The sequence below is a fragment of the Neoarius graeffei genome, chromosome 4 (genome assembly GCF_027579695.1).
Source record: "Neoarius graeffei isolate fNeoGra1 chromosome 4, fNeoGra1.pri, whole genome shotgun sequence".
NCBI lineage: Eukaryota > Metazoa > Chordata > Actinopteri > Siluriformes > Ariidae > Neoarius > Neoarius graeffei.
The window spans coordinates 82,532,760-82,552,858 of NC_083572.1; the positions used below are offsets into that span (position 1 = coordinate 82,532,760).

General features: G+C 41.2%; 1 protein-coding gene across 3 annotated transcripts in view; it reads right to left on the bottom strand.

Moving 5' to 3' along the window:
* Positions 1–20,099, bottom strand: part of tmem131 (transmembrane protein 131) — a 107,840-nt gene that overhangs the window by 51,951 nt on the left and 35,790 nt on the right. For 2 of the 3 annotated variants that reach the window (XM_060919845.1, XM_060919844.1), the window contains exons 2-3: positions 6,839–6,900; positions 4,378–4,418 (exon numbers count right to left, since the gene is read on the bottom strand). In XM_060919845.1, the coding sequence (XP_060775828.1) occupies positions 4,378–4,418; positions 6,839–6,900 (103 nt within the window). Of the gene's footprint in view, positions 1–4,377; positions 4,419–5,500; positions 5,672–6,838; positions 6,901–20,099 lie in introns of those variants that run through there. The other variant, XM_060919846.1, reaches the window with a different exon arrangement.

Consider the following 20,099-nt stretch of genomic DNA (forward strand, 5'->3'; position numbering starts at 1 on the left):
CTACCATTCTCTATCAAAATAAAAAGTAATTAAAGAATATTTCTAATACCCTCTCTGTGCTCTGTAGGCCTTTGTATTTCTTTGCATGTCTAGTCACTTGTACCAGATTACACAATACTGATAAATAAATCAGACTAGGAGTGTCATGGCAGTCATTTAGATTTTGCACATAAACCTTATTTGTATGAATATAAATATTTTCTTTCCAGATATCTTTCGGTGCAAGGATAAATCTTGGAGATGTTGTAGAGAGTGAGATATCCTGAGATACGTTGTGTGCTGAGCTCATCCAGTCAATAGCACAATGCTTGGAAAAGAGCTAAAAGGACATCAAGCAGTTTTAAATGTGTAAACTTTAATTTTTTTTTATTTAGCTTTGCCATAATGGGATATATACATGTACATTATGGCTGGGAAACCTCTACAAGCTTGTGCCAATTACAGCAGCCTCACTGTACTTAAAGGAATAATCCGGAGTGATGGGCTTTCTAGGTCTATTTTCACATTATTGGGAGTGCATACGTTGAGTTGCTACAACAATCACGTCAATCGGATGTGTTTTGAGACAGTTCGTTTTTTGCGATTTCAACCGGAAAGCAGGTCTTTGAACTTAACACCACGACCATCATCATATACCCCTTTTCCACCAAATCAGTTCCAGGGCTGGTTCGGGGCCAGTGCTGGTGCTGGTTCACAACTCGTTCAACTTGCGAGCCAGCTGAGAACCAGTTTGCTTTTCCATAGCTCGCGGTGCTAAAGGAAGCCACGTCATTATGTCGCTGTATACGTCAGTTACGTCGTTGTATACGTCATTACGTCGCTGTATACGTCAGTTACGTCGCTACGTTTGCATAAACCTTGGCGCGAATATCGAAGCAAAAACAACGCGGAAGAAGCAGCAGCAGCAACAACAACAATAATAATAATAATGGATGACTTCGCGTTTGTACAGCTGCTGCTTCTCGTCGCTTAAAAATGGCGATCTTTCGCTGTCTTGCTATTGTTGTTGGTCTTAACAACTCCGCCCCCCCCCTGACGTAAGCGGTTCTTTCCTCTGGCCCAGCAGAGAGTTGGTGCTAGCCTGGAACCGGTTTTTCTGGCCCCAGAGCCAGTTCTTTGTCAGTGGAAACAGAAAACCCGGTTCCAAACTAAGCACTGGCCCCGAACCAGCCCTGGAACTGCTTTGGTGGAAAAGGGGCAATACTGACACTGAGGAACCACTACAAACAGCTTCAACCTTATGAGCTACTCTGTGATAACAAGGTGCATTTGCTCCTATACAGCAGAAAAATAAAATGCATGCTTATGATGTGTAAACTTGGGAAAAGTTCTCCTTGTTTCACATTTGAGTGCAGCACACGTACTGTAGCCATGCTGAGGGTGTGCTGCTCTAATAACAGGAAAGAGAACAAAACCACAGAACGAACACACACACACACCTCAAAGAGGCGTGGCCAATACGAACATGGACAGTAAGGCAGGCTCGTTAAAGCCCTGAGCTGGAACCTTCTGATTGGTTGAGAGCGTGAACAGGCTGCCCGAAGGCTGAAAGTTGCTCTACTGGATTGAGGAAACCAAAGCGAGTCTGAGAAGGGTGCGGCCTTTTGTATAATCTTCACAAATAACACACAGCTGCCAACATTGTTAACCTGTTAAGCTTTTTTTTTTTTTAAACCCCACAATAACCCTAGCATACATCTGTGAATACATCAGCTGCTCCATCATCATGTTGTCAACTGGCGAGAAAATTTCTGTTGCTCTATTGATTTATTTTGTAAATCTGAGCATCAATACTTTGATTTGCTTGATATTTTTCATTCATGTCAGAAATAAAGATGTAAAAAAAAACCTCACTCACACAGCTTGTCTGTCCAAATAGGAACAGTAAATGGGGGGGGGGATGGCTTAATGGTGAAAGAAGCAGCTTTGGGACCAAAAGGTTGCCGGTTCGATTCCCTGGACCAGCAGGAATGGCTGAAGTGCCCTTGAGCAAGGCACCTAAGCCCCAGCTGCTCCTCAGACTACTCTGGGTACATTGTATGTCGCTTTGGATAAGAGTGTCTGCTAAATGACTGTAATGTAAAAGTACTGATTAAAGGGGTCGGCTCACCTTACCCGGAAGCCTCTGTGCCAAGTAGCAGGTCACCGTTTTCAATGCCGTCAATATTCCACTGCGTTACATTTGAAAAATCTACCCGTAACAAATGTGGGACATCCTCGGCCATAGATCATAAATTGTAACATGAATTCAAAGAGGTAGTGTCAGCGCAATTACATTTCAAATTCTTTCGACTGATCCACTCCATTTTCCTTTGGTTAGTTCATTGTACTGGACCAGAACCAGTTGCCTGACATCACATCAAAGTTGACTAAAGGACGATAAACTTGAATCTTAGCGCTCACTAAGGCTGATAATCGTCCACAGGTCGAGGTACTGTAGGAATTTGCCTGACTTTGTTGGTCTGCTGCTGTTTGCGAATTGGTAGGATTTGAAAATCATAGGCGTTCTGCTCACGATAACTGGTCCCTTCTATATCTAGGCTGATACTCGAAAGTTAATTATCTCTTTTTTTCATTTTTATTGGTGAAAGTTTTCTTGTTAAAGCTCGGTATTCAGCTAGGCGAGTGCACATGAGAACGAGCAGAGAAGCGGACATATGCTTTCAAAATGCAGTGGTTCGTATGTAAACAAAAACCACTAATTGGATTCTGGGAAGAGTGAGCGAGCCCCTTTAAAAAGAAAATTATGACAGTCTACATACTGAAAGAAAGTATTAAATTATAACACAGCACATCCTCCACCTCAGGCTTTTGCTTGGTAGCACACAGACAAATAGATCATATGATGCTTTCAAGACGCATTACATGAGTTTTAAAATCACTGGCGAGCAACGAACAATTAGCAGTTATTCCACAAAATCAAGTCGTACATGAGCTGATAGCCAACGAGGTGCATAGCACCAAGTTGGCTATAAGCCATGTACGATGAGATTGAGTGGAATAACTTTTATTCTATCCACATTCACTGGATTTTGAGAAACGCAGCATTTTTATTTTTCGCAAGCTCGATAAATAAAAACTTTATACAAAATTTCAGACAAAATCATTTCTTCTTAGAATGTAAACAAGCCAGTGAAATGACAGCAGCATTTTCTGAAAAATGCTAATCATAATTCTTGAAAACTAAAAAAGGAAAAAAAAAAAGATACATTCTTACCATCAAATACTTTCATTCCATATTCTTTTTTTTATATTATTTGGGGGTTCTCTTCTTCTTTTGGGTTTTTTTTGTCAGTTAACAAACCAACTTAAAGGTGCATTACTGCCACCTACTGGGCTGGAGTGTGGAACAGGCGCTATTGTTGGAAAATAATTTAAAAAACAAAACAAAAAAAACCCTTATATTCCTTTAGCTATTTCTGTTTCTTTTAAATACTTGACAATTTTGGGGGTTTTGTTTTCGAGTAGAGTTTTTATTTTGTCCTCAGTTGGTTCAGCAACACGCGCCGCCATTTTGTTTTTCTCTACTCACGGTATGAGCTGATATCCTAGTAGTAGAGTAGCCAATCAGAGCGCGCGATTGCTCATATCCAGTGAATGTGGATAAAATAATGTTAATGATAAATTTATCTAATGGCATGCGATTTTGGACATAATGTTACCCAATTTATTTTTTTCTCCAGATGTGCCCCAATTAACAGTAAGAAAACAGCAAGGCAAAAGTTTACGACTGCAACTTTTTTTTTTCTACTACTACCTTTTTTTTTTTTTTTTAAAGCGCTCGCAGTCCCGCCCACTTGTTTTCTGTTGGCTCACAAATCCGAGGTTCATGAATTCCCAGGTCAAAGTCCACTCAGATAACGAAAAATACACCTTTTATGTCCTGCGTCCCTTCCCCTTCAGTGAATTGGTTTTTTCACCTGATGAAAACCATTCATTCATTCATTCATTCATTCATTTGGTTGCTAGTACCTATTTAAATGTACTACTAAATGCTTCATGCAAACTAATTTTACAGGAAGCTTTTCTTCATTTCATCAGAGATCATTTGGTTGAGATGTGATAAATTTTTTCTTATCTATGAGCAAGTAAATCATCAACACTGTGATTAGACAGGAGGTCCAAAGATGAAAAGAATGATACAAATAAAGGGCATTGAAAACACACACACACACACACACACACACACACACCCCGACAGAGAGACGCAGGCAGAGAGAGAAAGAGACACGAGAGAGAGACACACATGCAGGCAGAGAGAGAGAGACACACACACAGACACGCAGGCAGAGAGAGACAGAGACACGGACACGCAGGCAGAGAGAGACAGACAGAGAGACACAGACAGAGAGACACACGCAGACAGACAGACTTTACCTTTTTTGATGATATGAGCTAAGGTCAATGTCAGACTCTGCCTGTAAAGAAGACATGGAAATTATGTTTCCCAAATTATAGTGAGTCACACCATTAACTTCTTTGAATTTCATTTGATCTCATCAAAATGCCTCTTTTAAACATTCAAGGACAAGTTATGGAGCAACTGACAGCATCAAGTTACCCAGACAGAGGAACACAGACAGAAAAGGGGAAGACCCTGCCACACAGTATCGTTTCCCGACGTCGCCGAACACATCAGTCTGATGTGCAAAGGGTCTGCCGTTCGTGTGTACAAGTAATTACTCATGTGGGAGCAAAAGCTGATCTATTAAACGAGTAGATTTTATAGAAAGTGCGGTCAATCAAAAAAAGTTATTTTAGTCAACAGGTCATTCCTGTTCTTTGATGCAAAAAAAGTGGAGAGGGTGAAAAACATGTTTATATTCAAATGAATTCTCCTAATCATCATAATCTACTTCCTCTTGGAGCTTTCTGGTCCAAGTTCATAGATCTCCTAAAGGTTTGCCTTTCACAGCCACACCCTTGCTACAGTGGATAATCTGGAGGACACTGTTGACATGTACCCAAGAACTGCTGCTGTAATCAAAGTCTACCATGTGCTCATCCCAGGACTTCTACTCACTATATCCACATAATCAACATCCTTCTGCCTTTCCTCTTCTACAGCTATATACTGTCAGGATTTACAGCTGTATTTTCCAAAGTCCCCTTTTGAGCCTAGTTCCTCTTGGGTTGCCTTAGGGAGTTTTTCCTTGCCACAGTCACTCCTGTCTTACTCACCAGGGATCCGAGTCTACTTGACAGTTATTCCAAGGAATCGCGTCATACATGAGCCAACAGCCAAAAAGGCACGTAGCACCAAATTGGCTATAAGCCATGTACGACGAGATTGAGTGGAATAACTGTTTTATTATATCCACATTCACTGGATTTTGAGAAACAGCATTATTTTTTGCAAATTCAATAAATACAAATATTATACAAAACGTGCGACAATAATTTCCGCTTAGAATGTAAACAAACCGACGAAATGACAATAGTAATTTGTGAAAAATGCTATAATAATAAATTCTTGAAAAATAAAAAGATATGTTCTTACCATCAAATACTTTTATTGTATTTTTTGGGGTTCTGTTTTCGAGTAGAGTTTTTATTTCATCCTCGGTTGGTTCAGCAAGACGCTCTGCCATTTTTTTTTTCTTTTTCTTCTTTAGGGTTTTTTGGCAGTTGGCAAACCAACTTAAAAGGTGCATTACAGCCACCAACTGGGCTGGAGTGTGGAACAGGGGATATTTGAGGGAAAGAAAAAAGAAAAAAAAAACTACACAACTATATATTTTTAGCCATTTCTGTTTCTTTTCAATACTTGACAATAAAGCCATCATTTTGTTTTTCCTCTACTCACAGTATATGAGCTGATATCCTAGTAGTAGCCAATTAGAGTGCGCAACTTAGGGCTGCACAATTAATCGAATTTAATCGAAAATCGCGATTTTGGCTGCCACGATTAAATTAAATGAAAATCACGATTTATTTCCATTTAAAATGCGAGCTCTGCTGCATATCTGATCAAGCACTTTTTGACCAGTACTCCGCCAAACCATTAGGGGGCGAACCGACGCATGTAAGGTTTCATTACTCCGCCTAAATAAGCAAGCAAGCCAAGCAGTGTTGCCAGATTGGGCGGTTTTAAGTGCATTTTGGCAGGTTTTGAACATATTTTGGGATGGAAAACGTCAGCAGCATCTGGCAACACTGGCCAAGTGCGCAGAGCTTCAGTGCAGCGGTATCTTCAAGGGGTGATAGCGTGAGAGTAGGTAACAGATTGAGGTGAGAGAGAAAAGCTAACTATGTCGGAACAACAGACTATTTAGCACTGGAGGCAATGTTGTGACCTGCCTTCACTCATGTTTAAAGCCAGAGCATGTTGATAGGCTGGTCTTTCTAGCTAAAAACTTGTAGGCCTCAGTATAATGCTATGTAATTGTTGCAATTGAGTTTTCAGTTCCTTCATCCTTTGGTAATTTCTTGGATAAATTTCATTTATTTGTCATTTGGAAATCAGAACTTCTCTTTTAAATTTCATTCTGCACTGAAAGCTGTTCATATTGTTTGTTTGAACATAGTGAAATAAAATTTAAGTGATTTCCCTAACATCAAGAATAATCGCGATTACAATTTTGATCAAGATAATCGTGATTATCATTTTTTCCATAATCGTGCAGCCCTAGCGCAACTGCACATATCGAATGTGGATAGAATAAAATCAGAACATCTACAAAGCTGTCCACTGTTAAAACTGCTGCCCAGATAAAAATCACAAGTCAAGCAAAGAAACTTGACAATAGGCAGGGGTTCTTTTCTTTTCCGTATTGACACAGTGTTGAGTGAAATACAGTTAACCCTCAAAGTAAAAGGGAATAATCTGAAATCTTACCTGCAGGAAAGCTCCATCCCCAAAATGTAGTACTTCCAGGATTTTGTTTGACTGGATGAAAGCTGTAGACAGACAAAGAACACATTCTCATGAGTTTTAGGCATCAGCACAGAATGCAAAAACACAAAAAGTTTAAGTGTTGGTCTCCGAAAGCATGAAATTCATACGCTGTTCTTCAAAAGGCAGCACAAAGGATGACCGAAAAAGGGGACCATTACATCCAGCCTGACATTCCTTCTGTTTAATCAATCACCCAAGACATCTATCACCACACAGATCAGTGTGCATTCATCATGATGGAACATCATATTCAGCTTTAAATACTTCCTTGAACTGCTACATTTTTAATCTCTTTCAAAATAGCACACAATGGAAAAAGGAGTCAAAAAAGTGGTCATGTCGTAGTTCTCGGCTATTTAAAACCAGACAAAGATAGTCCGCGATCATAAAATCTATGATCAGGGAAGAGGTACAGAAGCATCAGCTGCAGAACCAGCAGGATGCTAAACAGCTTCTTCCCATAAGCTGCAAGAATAATAAACAAACTGTATCCCCTCCCCACACACATAAGGGGTGTTCACACGGCAACTTTTACTCCGGTGTAGCACCGGGGCTGCCCCGGTAGAGCGTTCACACGGTACAAAGTTATACCGGTGCAGCCCCTGAAAGCTGCTTAAACCGGTGCAAATCTAACCCTGCTCGGGAGGTGGTTTAAGAAATTTACTCCGGAGTAAATGCTAGTTTGCGGGGCAGCACCGATATAAAATGGGCCGTCTGAACGCTACAGGGGTAGACTCGCTACGCGTGAGGAGAGTTGATTACATAAGGGTATTGCATAATTTGCATCCTGGTATTTTGCGCTTCCAAAATGGCGAATATCAACAACAACAGAACTGCGTGTCTTCCAGTGTTGCCAGATTTGGCAGTTTTAAGTGCATTTTGGCGGATTTGAACATATTTTGGGCTGGAAAACGTCAGCAATATCTGGCAACACTGGTGTCTTCATCCACGTTGTTTTCCCGGCGCTTGGTGATGCCATGACAACCGGGAAAAAGAAGTACATTTTCACGCATGCGCATATTTCATTTCTGCATTATTACTATCGGAAATGATAGTAATAATGATAGGAAATGATAGTAATAAAGTTTTTGCTACTATAACACGGTCGCAGAAACTGCCGTGTGACCGCAAGTGGGGCTGCACCGGTGCTGACACGCTTCTCTCTAGTAAGCAGGGTTGTGACGTGTGAACGCTGCGCAAAATTTACACCGGTGTAAGATATATCGCAACAAAATACATCGGTGCAGCATCGATGCAAATATGTGCCGTGTGAACACCCCTATACACCCACATCCCGCCCCCAACAGCTTGTCACCTGTCAAGATGATCCAACCTCACCAAGACTGAAACACAAATTGTTTATGAGCTTGGCTACTAAGGGGTGTCTGAACATCGGATTGTTTTTTAGTTCTCGTTACCTCGCCCGGGACAGAGTCCACCAGGGGGCGAGGTATTGTTTTCGGTGGTGTTTCTTTATTTCTTTGTTAATATTACGGGAAAACAGCTGGACCAATATCCATGAAACTTTCAGGATAGATAGGCATTGGTCTCAAATAGAACCTCCAACATTTTGAGGGTCATCCAGTCAAGGTCACCAAAAAGGTCAAAATCTTTTTTTTTTTTTTGCGATATCTTCCTTCATATTCATTCAGACGCGTTCTGATTGGCTGAGAGCAGCATGGTGTACGAATGAGAATCAGAACCACGTTTACTGGCCAAGTATGTTCACACACAAGGTCAAAATCAAGGTCACCAAAAAGGTCAAAATCATTTTTCGCGATATCTTCCTTCATATTTATCATAAGTGCTACTGGGCAAGGTTGGCTTTGCCTGGCAACACTTGTTTAGAGATTGTGTTTGAATGGTTGTTTTAAAGAGACCGATAATTTAACTTTTTAAAACCGATAACTTTTGAATTGCACTGCATTATGCTGATGAGAAACTCTTGTTTCTTTCTGTGTATGCAAATACTCAGGGAAATGACAAAGTGACTCTTGAATCAAATAGAAACTTTAGAAAGTCTGGTGTCTTTATAGGCATTTCTCCCAATTTGGCTCCAGAATGCAAAAATCTAGCAATAATTACACACGTTAGGATCAGTAACTTTGGACTGTTACTGATTTACATGGGCAGCACGGTGGTGCAGTGGTTAGCACTGTCGCCTCACAGCAAGAAGGTCCGGGCTTGAGCCCCGTGGCTGGCGAGGGCCTTTCTGTGCAGAGTTTGCATGTTCTCCCCGTGTCCGTGTGGGTTTCCTCCGGGTGCTCCGGTTTCCCCCCACAGTCCAAAGACATGCAGGTTAGGTTAACTGGTGACTCTAAATTGAGCGTAGGTGTGAATGTGAGTGTGAATGGTTGTCTGTGTCTATGTGTCAGCCCTGTGATGACCTGCTGACTTGTCCAGGGTGTACCCCGCCTTTCGCCCGTAGTCAGCTGGGATAGGCTCCAGCTTGCCTGCGACCCTGGAGAACAGGATAAAGCGGCTCGAGATGATGAGATGAGACTGATTTTCATTTACTGTTACATTTTGTTTTTAATTTGAGATATCAAAGGCTAGACGTTGGTCTTTATTTCAATTCTGGATTGCATCACTGTTAAATGATTTTTTTTTTTCTTTTATCTCGAACACATCACATCACTTCAGACTGAATCTTTGGCGTACAGCAGACAACGAACCATGTTTTATAGGAAAAAATGAATCTGCATTGATTGTATTGAACATTCAACCAATGCTAAAATCATCCTAACCTGTTCCGAGCAACTGACCAGGGCAACACAAGCTGCAATAGTTATTGTACAACTGCATGATGAGCAATATGATGAGTTGTTGATTAAGCAGCTAGAGGAGAGTTTATCTAATTTGTCCTGTCTTTTACTGAAGCAGAAACATTTTTCAATGACTAACTCATCACCAATCCATTCATTATATTTTAAAAGAAATCCGCCAACCATCTTCCGGGCACCAGTCAGAAGCTCTTTCAACAACAGGTTGTTCATTACTTCACAATCCATACATAACCTGTTCAAATACTACACAAAGTCAACACAAAGCTGTAGATAACAATGTAAGTATCTGGTTGTCGAGTTTCCTGGAAGAAAAAAAAAAGATAAAGGCTTTCTGAAGGTCTGCCATGACAACATCTATAGGAACGTAAAGACAATTTAGCTCCAAGAAGAGAGAGAGGATAATAATAATAATAATAATAATAATAATAATAATAGGGCGGCACGGTGGTGTAGTGGTTAGCGCTGTCGCCTCACAGCAAGAAGGTCCTGGGTTCGAGCCCCGGGGCCGGCGAGGGCCTTTCTGTGCGGAGTCTGCATGTTCTCCCCGTGTCCGCGTGGGTTTCCTCCGGGTGCTCCGGTTTCCCCCACAGTCCAAAGACATGCAGGTTAGGTTAACTGGTGACTCTAAATTGACCGTAGGTGTGAATGTGAGTGTGAATGGCTGTCTGTGTCAGCCCTGTGATGACCTGGCGACTTGTCCAGGGTGTACCCCGCCTTTCGCCCGTAGTCAGCTGGGATAGGCTCCAGCTTGCCTGCGACCCTGTAGAAGGATAAAGCGGCTAGAGATAATGAGATGAGATGAGATAATAATAATAATAATAATAATAAAGTCAAACAGGTGACAAATTGCCCTACGCTCACACCAAACATGGCAAGTGTGTCAAAATTCGCTCTGACTGCTCTGCCAACAATGCTGCCAAGTTCACGGATGCTCGGTGACATAGATGAAATAGGTGGCTACAAGGTCGTTCAGGACACTTCATCTTGCAAACTTGATTTAAGAAGGGTCACATGTCAACTGCTATATTTTAATAAAATTAAAATATAATTTTAAAAACTGGTCAACAATACCATTAGGGAGACCAGAGTTTTGTTTTTTTGTTTTTAAACAAGGCAAAAAAAACACAAAACACCACCACACCGGCTTACATTTTAAAACATCCAACATACACCTCTCATCTCTTAATACCTCCCGTTTGACAGCATCATTCAAGTCACATGCAATAGCCAGCACACTTCTGTACACTATGGTGCCAGTTAGCATACAATTCCCTCCTATTTTCACAAAATATATTTTCCACTTGGCGGCACGGTGGTGTAGTGGTTAGCGCTGTCGCCTCACAGCAAGAAGGTCTGGGTTCGAGCCCCGTGGCCGGCGAGGGCCTTTCTGTGCAGAGTTTGCATGTTCTCCCCGTGTCCGCGTGGGTTTCCTCCGGGTGCTCCGGTTTCCCCCACAGTCCAAAGACATGCAGGTTAGGTTAACTGGTGACTCTAAATTGACCGTAGGTGTGAATGTGAGTGTGAATGGTTGTCTGTGTCTATGTGTCGGCCCTGTGATGACCTGGCGACTTGTCCAGGGTGTACCCCGCCTTTCGCCCGTAGTCAGCTGGGACAGGCTCCAGCTTGCCTGCGACCCTGTAGAACAGGATAAAGCAGCTAGGAGATGATGAGATGAGATTTTCCACTTCACCAACTCGCTTGAAAACACCTACAGTTTCCGACACCTTGGTCTATGCTTCTTTTTTTAGTTGGGGTTTTTTGTTGTTTTTTTGTTTTTTTTTGTCCCTGTATGCAAACGGACAGAGCATAAAAAAAAATGAGGAAACCCACCACTGCAATTATTAATTTCTCCTCCATGGCAGGATACTTGAACAGTTTGAATGGAACCAAATTTACAGCACTCTTCTCCAGGATTCTTTTGAGCAGAGCACTTCTCAATTTCAACTGATTGCTGCGAAAACATCATGGCTCATTAACAAAGTTGCTTGGACTTCAACTTCATTCTGATGCCCCCAACGATGTCGGTTACGTAGAAAATGAATGACTTCCTTTCATTTTGACACTCTTGCTGCTAGGCTTGGGCGGTATGGTGAAAATATCGTGTACCACGGTACGAAAAAATACCGCCGATATATTTTTAATACCGTCAAAAATAAATATATTTGTATTTTTTTATCCAACTTACTTGAAACGACTGTAATGTCCTTTTATTATAGTACAACCGTCTCTGGTACAGCGCGCGCACGCCACTAGATGGCAGTTTGCGGGTCAACAGCAAAGATTCTAGAATCTTTGGTCAACAGGCAGCAGCGACAGTTGGCCCAGTCAGTGCGTGAGGATGGCGACTGCAAATGATGGCGGTGCGGAATTAGTCAAAAAGGCCAATGCCTCCGCCGTTGTCTGGGAGCATTTTGGTTTTCTGCCGAATGATAAAGGTGAGCCGAGCGGCGCGTGCACAGGCACAACTGTCAGTATATGCGCAAGAGGACACAATCCATGCTGAAGAAAATCCGCTTGAATGGCAGAAACTGAATGAAACACGTTTGCCAATGATGTCAAAAGTTGCCCGCAAATTCCTCTGCATATGCGCGACAAGCGCTGCATCTGAGTGCGTATTCAGTACAGCAGGAAATACGGTCACACCACAGCGTTGCCAACTGAAGCCAGATAAAGTAAATATGCTGGTGTTCTTGGCAAAGAATGTTTGATAGAAATTAAGAATTGCTTGTGGCCTACCACTACCAGAAATGTAAATTTAAGTTAGCGAATTATTTTCATTTAGGCTATTGGGAGCATGGGGCCCCATGTATGGTTTCTGTTCATGTTTGTTGTTTCTGCCTTGGATTGGCTATTGCACTGAATTGCATTATGTTTTGAGTTCTCTCCAATCACTCAGCTAAGGATGCTAACCCGTTTGCTTTGCATAAAGAGGCTTTTAGTGCATTCCTAATTTTCTTCTAAATGGGCACAGCCTACTAGCAGCCCGAAATAGCTTTATTTCATTACTTGTATAGCCTATTTGCCTGTTTGAGTGGAAAAAGCTACCTGTTATTGCTTGAATTAGGCAAATCATTTTCTTTTGATTTACAAAAGATGTGATTTGAACTCGCATGCAATGTTTTGTTTTCTGCTGGCTTTGTTGGCGTTTGCACTTATTTTTATTAATGTGTGTTTTTATTTCCAACATTAATATAGGCCTACTTGATTGCTTGGCACGGAATTCAAAAACATGTCATCCTGGCAGTTTAAATAAATGTCTTTAAACATTTCAACTGTTTCTCATCTCATTATCTTTAGCCGCTTTATCCTGTTTTAGAATATCAAATACAGAATATCTAAAACAGAATAGATAACAAAAAATAGAATAACAAAGAAACATAATTACTATAGAATGTGAAGAAGATATGAAATAAAGCCTACAATAGTATATATAAAAAGCACACACACAAAAAAAATAAAACCCGTAAATACCGGCATACCGGGGTATTTAGTCAGGAATATACCGGGGTATGAAAAAATGGATACCGCCCAAGCCGCTGCATCTGGCGTGAACGTAAGATGAAGGGAAAAACTGGTGGTTCAGTCATGCTGCAGAAGGCATTTTGCTGTTACGAATCCACCTGTCCTCTGAGAGGGAAGCATCACTGCAAATCAATACAAAGTTCTTCGGACTGATATGACGGACTCAATTTCACCTCAGGATTATTAAAAGGATCACTGATTCTGAAGCATTTCTATCCTGATCTGAGTGGTCTTTTTCAGGAGGACTCCACCCCATCACAGGGCACGAGGGCTCACTGAATATTTTGATGAGAATGAAAATAAAGCAACACATACGCTATGCAGGGGTGTCAAACCTGATCCATAAAGGGCCGTGTGGCTGCAGGTTTTCATTCCAGCCATGCAGCAGCACCCTGATTTGGCTTATTCAATCAACTGACACACCCACCCTTTAATCAAGGGTGGGTGTGGCTGCAAGTATTTGACTGTGTGAAGACAGTTCAGTTGATTGAATGAGCCAAGTCAGGTGTGCTGCTGCATGGCTGGAATGAAAACCTGCAGCCACAAGGCCCTTTATGGATCAGGTTTGACACCCCTGCGCTATGGCCTTCATACTCACTTCAGATCTCAAAACGTATGGCTGATTTTAGACTGAAGTATTAAAGGTGACGTACTACTTCTCCACAAGCCGACAGTTCCCTGAGGTCTGAATGAAATGTCTGCGACATGCTTTGGTCAAAATATCACAAGGATAAAGCAACACAGCACCTTCCCACCCCGTCTCAACAGCCGTGTTCACAATAGCCGATTTCAGTTCTGATCCTTTAAATGAGAAACTATTCAACCCCACCTGGCCAAATCAGGAAGCACGTTCCTCATGACTATTTATCCACAAAGGCAGTTCTGAACTGAGATTCTGGCAGCATAATTCTAACGAGCTCACCTTGTGACATAAAAAGGGGAGCAAAATCTGAATGGCTTGTTGAAGCACATGTTTTCTGAAATACTCAGCCCAAAAGAAACTGACTGGGTTGTCTTATTTCAGCATTTGTGGGTTGGTAGGCACTTCAGATACCCAAATGTATGTGCACAAGCACTGGAAAGTTTTTCCATAACGTGTCCCCTTTAAGGGGCAGACACACAGGAAATTATTCGCTCGGCGCCCATCGCTATGTAGTCAGTCGCTCGTGGACATTCCAAGCTCTGGGTGCCTAGGTATTGCCTCTTGTATTTTTAACGTCCTGCCAAAGGTATCCTTTGCTCCCATTGGTAGTCACCTCAAAGTTGAGAGGAGCTTGAGACCATCCCACTTCATGTTGCCAACAGATATTTCATCAGTCATCAATATAAGTCACCGAATTTCATTGACACCCCATGGTCTCGAGTCACCACGTTGCTGACAGTCTCTTCTTGTGTCTACAGCACTTTCCATCACCATCATCAAAACACCAACTGAGGAAATATATCTTTTGGAAGAATGGAGGTTACATGTATTATATTAATAATTTACAGTCCCAGTCAAAAAACTGACACACCCAATTCAATGGTTTTTCTTTATTTTTATTAGACACTCAATGGCTTAAAAGTAATGATGGATGTCGTTTCTCTTTACTTAGCTGAGCGGTTCTTGATATAACATGGATTACTACAGTTGTGGAATAGGACTATTTACTACATTTTAATTATTTACTGCTTGATCTCAAAAACACATGAAGGCAAGAAACTCGTCCAGTAATTAACGTTTGAGGAGGCACCTGTTAATTGAAAAGCATTCCAGGTGACTACCTCATGAAGCTGGTTAAGATAATGCCAACTAGAAAAGCACTCGGAGAGCGCAGACCTCCGCCAAGAATCCTTTAAAAAAATCCGGGATCCAGAAGGTGATCCGGATCACCGCCAAAATTTAATGGATTGTTACTTGTGCCCAGTCACACCTCTGGAAAAAATTTCAGAGCAATCCGTTCATTATTTTTTTCCGTAATGTTGCTAACAGACAAACAAACAAACCAACGCTACCGAAAACATAACCTCCTTGGCGGAGGTAACAACAACAAGTTACCAAAGTGTGCTTGCTCAGGTGCGCCGCCATGGCGACCCGGCAAGAGAGGCGACTGCACGGCCACACGACAAGTTTTGAGACAACACGCGAAAGTTTGGCCAAGACACAAGGCAGATTCTCATATGGAAATGACACGCTGGTTACAAGGACATCCCAGAGCATCACTAACATGAAAATGTAGATGTAATTCTAAATCCGTAAAGAGATATGACCCAAAACACGTTTTTGCTCATTGTGGCGCCCCCTAGTGGCTGAATTACACCACATTTGATGAGGGTACAAGAACTGGTGCCGAAAGTCATCTCAACAAATATGGTCTTGATATGTCAAAGCGTTTCTGAGATATGAGCCAAAATACATTTTTGCTAATTGTGAAGCCCCCTAGTGGCCAAATGACACCATATTTGATGAGGGTAGTTTGGATGATGTCCAAAGTCATGCCACGAAATATGGTCTTGATACGTCAAAGCGTTTCTGTGATATGAGCTCATTTCCTGTTTGGTGGCTTCGCCATAGATTTTGATTGGTTGCCACGAGTGAACACTGACATATGAGAGCGAAACGAATATCATTCAATAGACATGGACTGGAGATCATGTGTGCCAAGTTTCGTGAAGATCGGACAAAACATGTGGCCAGGGTCACTCTACCTTCACTTTGGACAAAATTCAAAATGGCGGAGAATCTAATTAGGCGGAGAATTACGTCATAGGGTGCGTTGGAATCGTCTAGCTCCAAGGATTCCAACGGCACCAGACTTATGAAAATCGGACATACAGATCAAAAGTTACATGCATGAACGCATGCAAGACTGATCAGTTGGTGGCGCTACAGCGGGAGACGTACCAACATGAAACTTGATGAAACTCAATCAGGGTCCACTCCTCTATCAGTGTACCAAGTTTCATGACTTTACACCTTACGGTCTGGCCTACAGAAGGAAAAAAACTGTTTTTTGCGTCGTGCGCCTATTCATTTCAATGGGGAAAAAATTAATCCTTTAAAAAAATCCAGGATCCAGAAGGTGATCCGGATCACCGCCAAAATTTAATGGATTGTTACTTGTGCCCAGTCACACCTCTGGAAAAAATTTCAGAGCAATCTGTTCATTACTTTTTCCGTAATGTTGCTAACAGACAAACCAACCAACACTACCGAAAACATAACCTCCTTGGCGGAGGTAATGTGCAAAGCGTCATCAAGGTAAACGCTGGCTTACTTTGAAGAATCTAAAACATGAAACATTCTGTTTAACACTTTTTTCTTTTCCCACATAATTCCATGTTATCACACAGTTTTGATCTCTTCAGTATTGTTGTACAACATAGAAAATAGTCCAAATACAGAAAAACCTATTAATGAGTAGGGGCGTCCAAACTTTTGACTGGTACCACGTATAAAAACAAAGTCAATTTGCAGGTAGCTTAAAACAGCTTTGCATAGGGATAGAATGCAGAAAAGGTTTATTATATGATAACCATGTAAGCGAATAATACGATTTGGTTAGGGAAATTCCTGGATAATGACTGCTAAAAACATTTTTCCGAAATGACTCGGGGGGGGGGGGGGGGGGGGGGGATGATTCTCAGCCTTTAGCAATTTAATAACACCACAACAACTTAAAAATATCATCATACTAATGTACTGTTGCACCCCTCACCCTATTAAATGAATTTCCAGGAAACTTGGTGACATCTTAAGACCTAGCCAAGCAAATTCATTTATAGGGGGTGGGAGAACAGCAAGAGAGTCTCCTCGACTCACTAGGTAGGTGGTCGTTTTTTAAGCGCAACTTAATAAATCACGATGCAATCAGACATGCGTGGCAGAATAACTTTAGCCATTTAACAAGAGTCTCAGTGTCCCTTTCAATCAACAACACTTGAAGTGCATTTACAAGGTCGCATATTAACAAAACCAATGGCTCTCTAGACTACCTAGTTCTCATATTCAGCTGCATATCGCTGTCCTCCTGGTGCTATTATTAGCCAGATGAGTGGTGTAACTTTAGTAAAGCATGGAGTGGAAGAGACGAGTCATGATGAGCTTTACACTCGCACAGTTTAACAGTCGTCTTGTACACACATGTACAAGGGCAGAGAACACAAGTTCATGCTAGAATATGTTATTAATCATCTGAACAGTCAACTCAAAATGAAGACAAATTACTGCTTTCTTGGTTCACTTTCTGTCTAATGCTGCATTTTAACTTGTATTTCTTTTACATGTACCATAATCATTGTATGTGAAGTGATATTTCACAACAAACAGAGAACAGTAAAGGGTTGGTTCAGTGTACTGCAACCTGCTTCATCATGTCAAGTTACGTTTAGAAAGGTAGATAAGATATAATGTGCATTAAAGCACATCTGTTTCATTAAGAAGAAGAAGAGTGGGCAGTCATGTTACAGCACCCGGGGAGCAGTTGGGGGTTAGGTGTCTTGCTCAAGAGCACTTCAGCCCAAGGCTGCCTCATGTTAACCTCACCACGTCTTTGAACTGTGAGGGAAACCGGAGCACCCGGAGGAAACCCACGCAGACACTGGGAGAACATGCAAACTCCACGCAGAAAGGCCCCCGTTGGCCACTGGGCTCAAACCCAGAACCTTCTTGCTGTGAGGCGGCAGTGCTAACCACTACACCACCGTGCCGCCCCAAATAACAAAGCTTGTCGTCATTACAGTGACAAGGCAGGTAAATTTAACCAAAAGGTCAAAACCTTATGAAAAATAAAACAATAATGAAAATTAACATTTATTTTAGAATTTAATCTTCTCTACAATCAAAATTTGTTTTTCACTTTCATCAACTCAAAATTTCATGGCCAGAACTAAAATGGAAATGCAAATAGGACAAAAGTATCCAGTGTTTTCTTTTGTTTATCATTTTCTATCCAAAATGCAAAAACAAGTGAAAATGAAAAGTTTTGTCCTTTATGCTATGTAGTAGTCAGCAAAATATTTGATGAAGCCCTCAAATTTTAGCACCACTCAAAATTTCAACTTTGGGCCAGATTTGCCTCTCATAGACCAAAGAAATGCTGTACAGTTCCATATACAGTACTGCACAAAAGTCTTAGGCACATGTAAAGAAATGCTGTAGACCAAAAAAGACAAAAATAATTTAATAACGTTTCAACATTAAAAAAAGATATCAAATGAAAGTCAATATTTAGCGTGAAACAACCATTTGCTTTAGATATTTAAAAAAAAAAAAAAGTAGTCTCAGGTACAATGAGTGCAATTTTACTGAGCATCTTGCAGAACCAGCCACAGTTTTTCTGCACACTTGCTTCTAAATTTTGCAGCAAAACCCAGTAGCTTTCATTAAGTTTTCTTTCTTAGTCTGAAAAGTGCTCTCTTATGTAATATGCTGCTCAGATATAAACTTTTTTTTTTTCTAGAACATTGAATTTTGTGTTGGAAAATGAACGTTTAGACTCCAAAATGTTTTTGTACTGACTTGATAAATGTAGAAGTCATAAAATAGAAATCTATAACAAAAGTTTGTATGAAAAAAAATAGGGTGCCGAAGCCTTTTGCACAGTACTGTACACACCATAACATGCCAATAAATAAATAAATAAATCACCTGTGCTGCTGCTACTGATGAAGCGCTCAGGTTGAACGAAAATTACTGACCCTGTACAGTTCCAGTTATAGTCCCAATATTTGTTAGTAAATTAGACTGGAGCAGTCAGTCAGTCATTTCATTAGTAATGACAGCTGAATCTTCACTGCCAAGTCGCATGGCTCTCACAAAATAATTTGGCTAAAAACAAGAACTGGCTAGAACTGTGATTACCTAATTGCTGCTACATGAAAGTCATTTCATTACATCATGTTAATAGCAGGTCAAAACCACATAATTATGAAAAACATGGATGATGAAGTTGGCTCTGATAAGAGCTTCTTGTGTAACTTCCAACACTGGGCATGAGATATTCCAGCACACGTCTCAGAATAAGAAAGAGCAATTATTCATCTTTAGTAACTGATTTATCCTGTGACATCATTTCAGTGGATCCAGAGCTGGAGGATAAAGCAGGGATATGGGAGCCAAAGTTTAAAAAAAAAAAGTAAAATTTATTTTATACATTACACACACACCTTTATATAACAAGTAATATTAATGGGTGATCAAGAGGTGCCCAAGTGAGTTACAAGGTGTTGAATAAAATGTTTATTAAATGTTAACAATGTAAAGTATCGTCACAGTGAACTGCGGGGAAATCGGGAGGGGGTGAATAGGAGAGAGAGCCCAAAAAAAAAACAAAAAAAAAAAACCACCCACCCACACGGGTCTCCCTCCAACACTTGGAGGAATTGGATACATTACACTTTTTATTAACCTATAAACAGTAATGCAGGCTAGCAAATGACAAATTTGCACTTTAGAACTTTACAAGAAATAAGAGGAAAACAGTGCAATATTCATGCTTCTTAATAATATTTAACTATTCAATAAAAACGGGGCGGCACGGTGGTGTAGTGGTTAGCGCTGTCGCCTCACAGCAAGAAGGTCCTGGGTTCGAGCCCAGCGGCCGGCGAGGGCCTTTCTGTGCAGAGTTTGCATGTTCTCCCCGTGTCCGCGTGGGTTTCCTCCGGGTGCTCCGGTTTCCCCCACAGTCCAAAGACATGCAGGTTAGGTTAACTGGTGACTCTAAATTGACCGTAGGTGTGAATGTGAGTGTGAATGGTTGTCTGTGTCTATGTATCAGCCCTGTGATGACCTGGCGACTTGTCCAGGGTGTACCCCGCCTTTCGCCCGTAGTCAGCTGGGATAGGCTCCAGCTTGCCTGCGACCCTGTAGAAGGATAAAGCGGCTAGAGATAATGAGATGAGAATAAAAACGT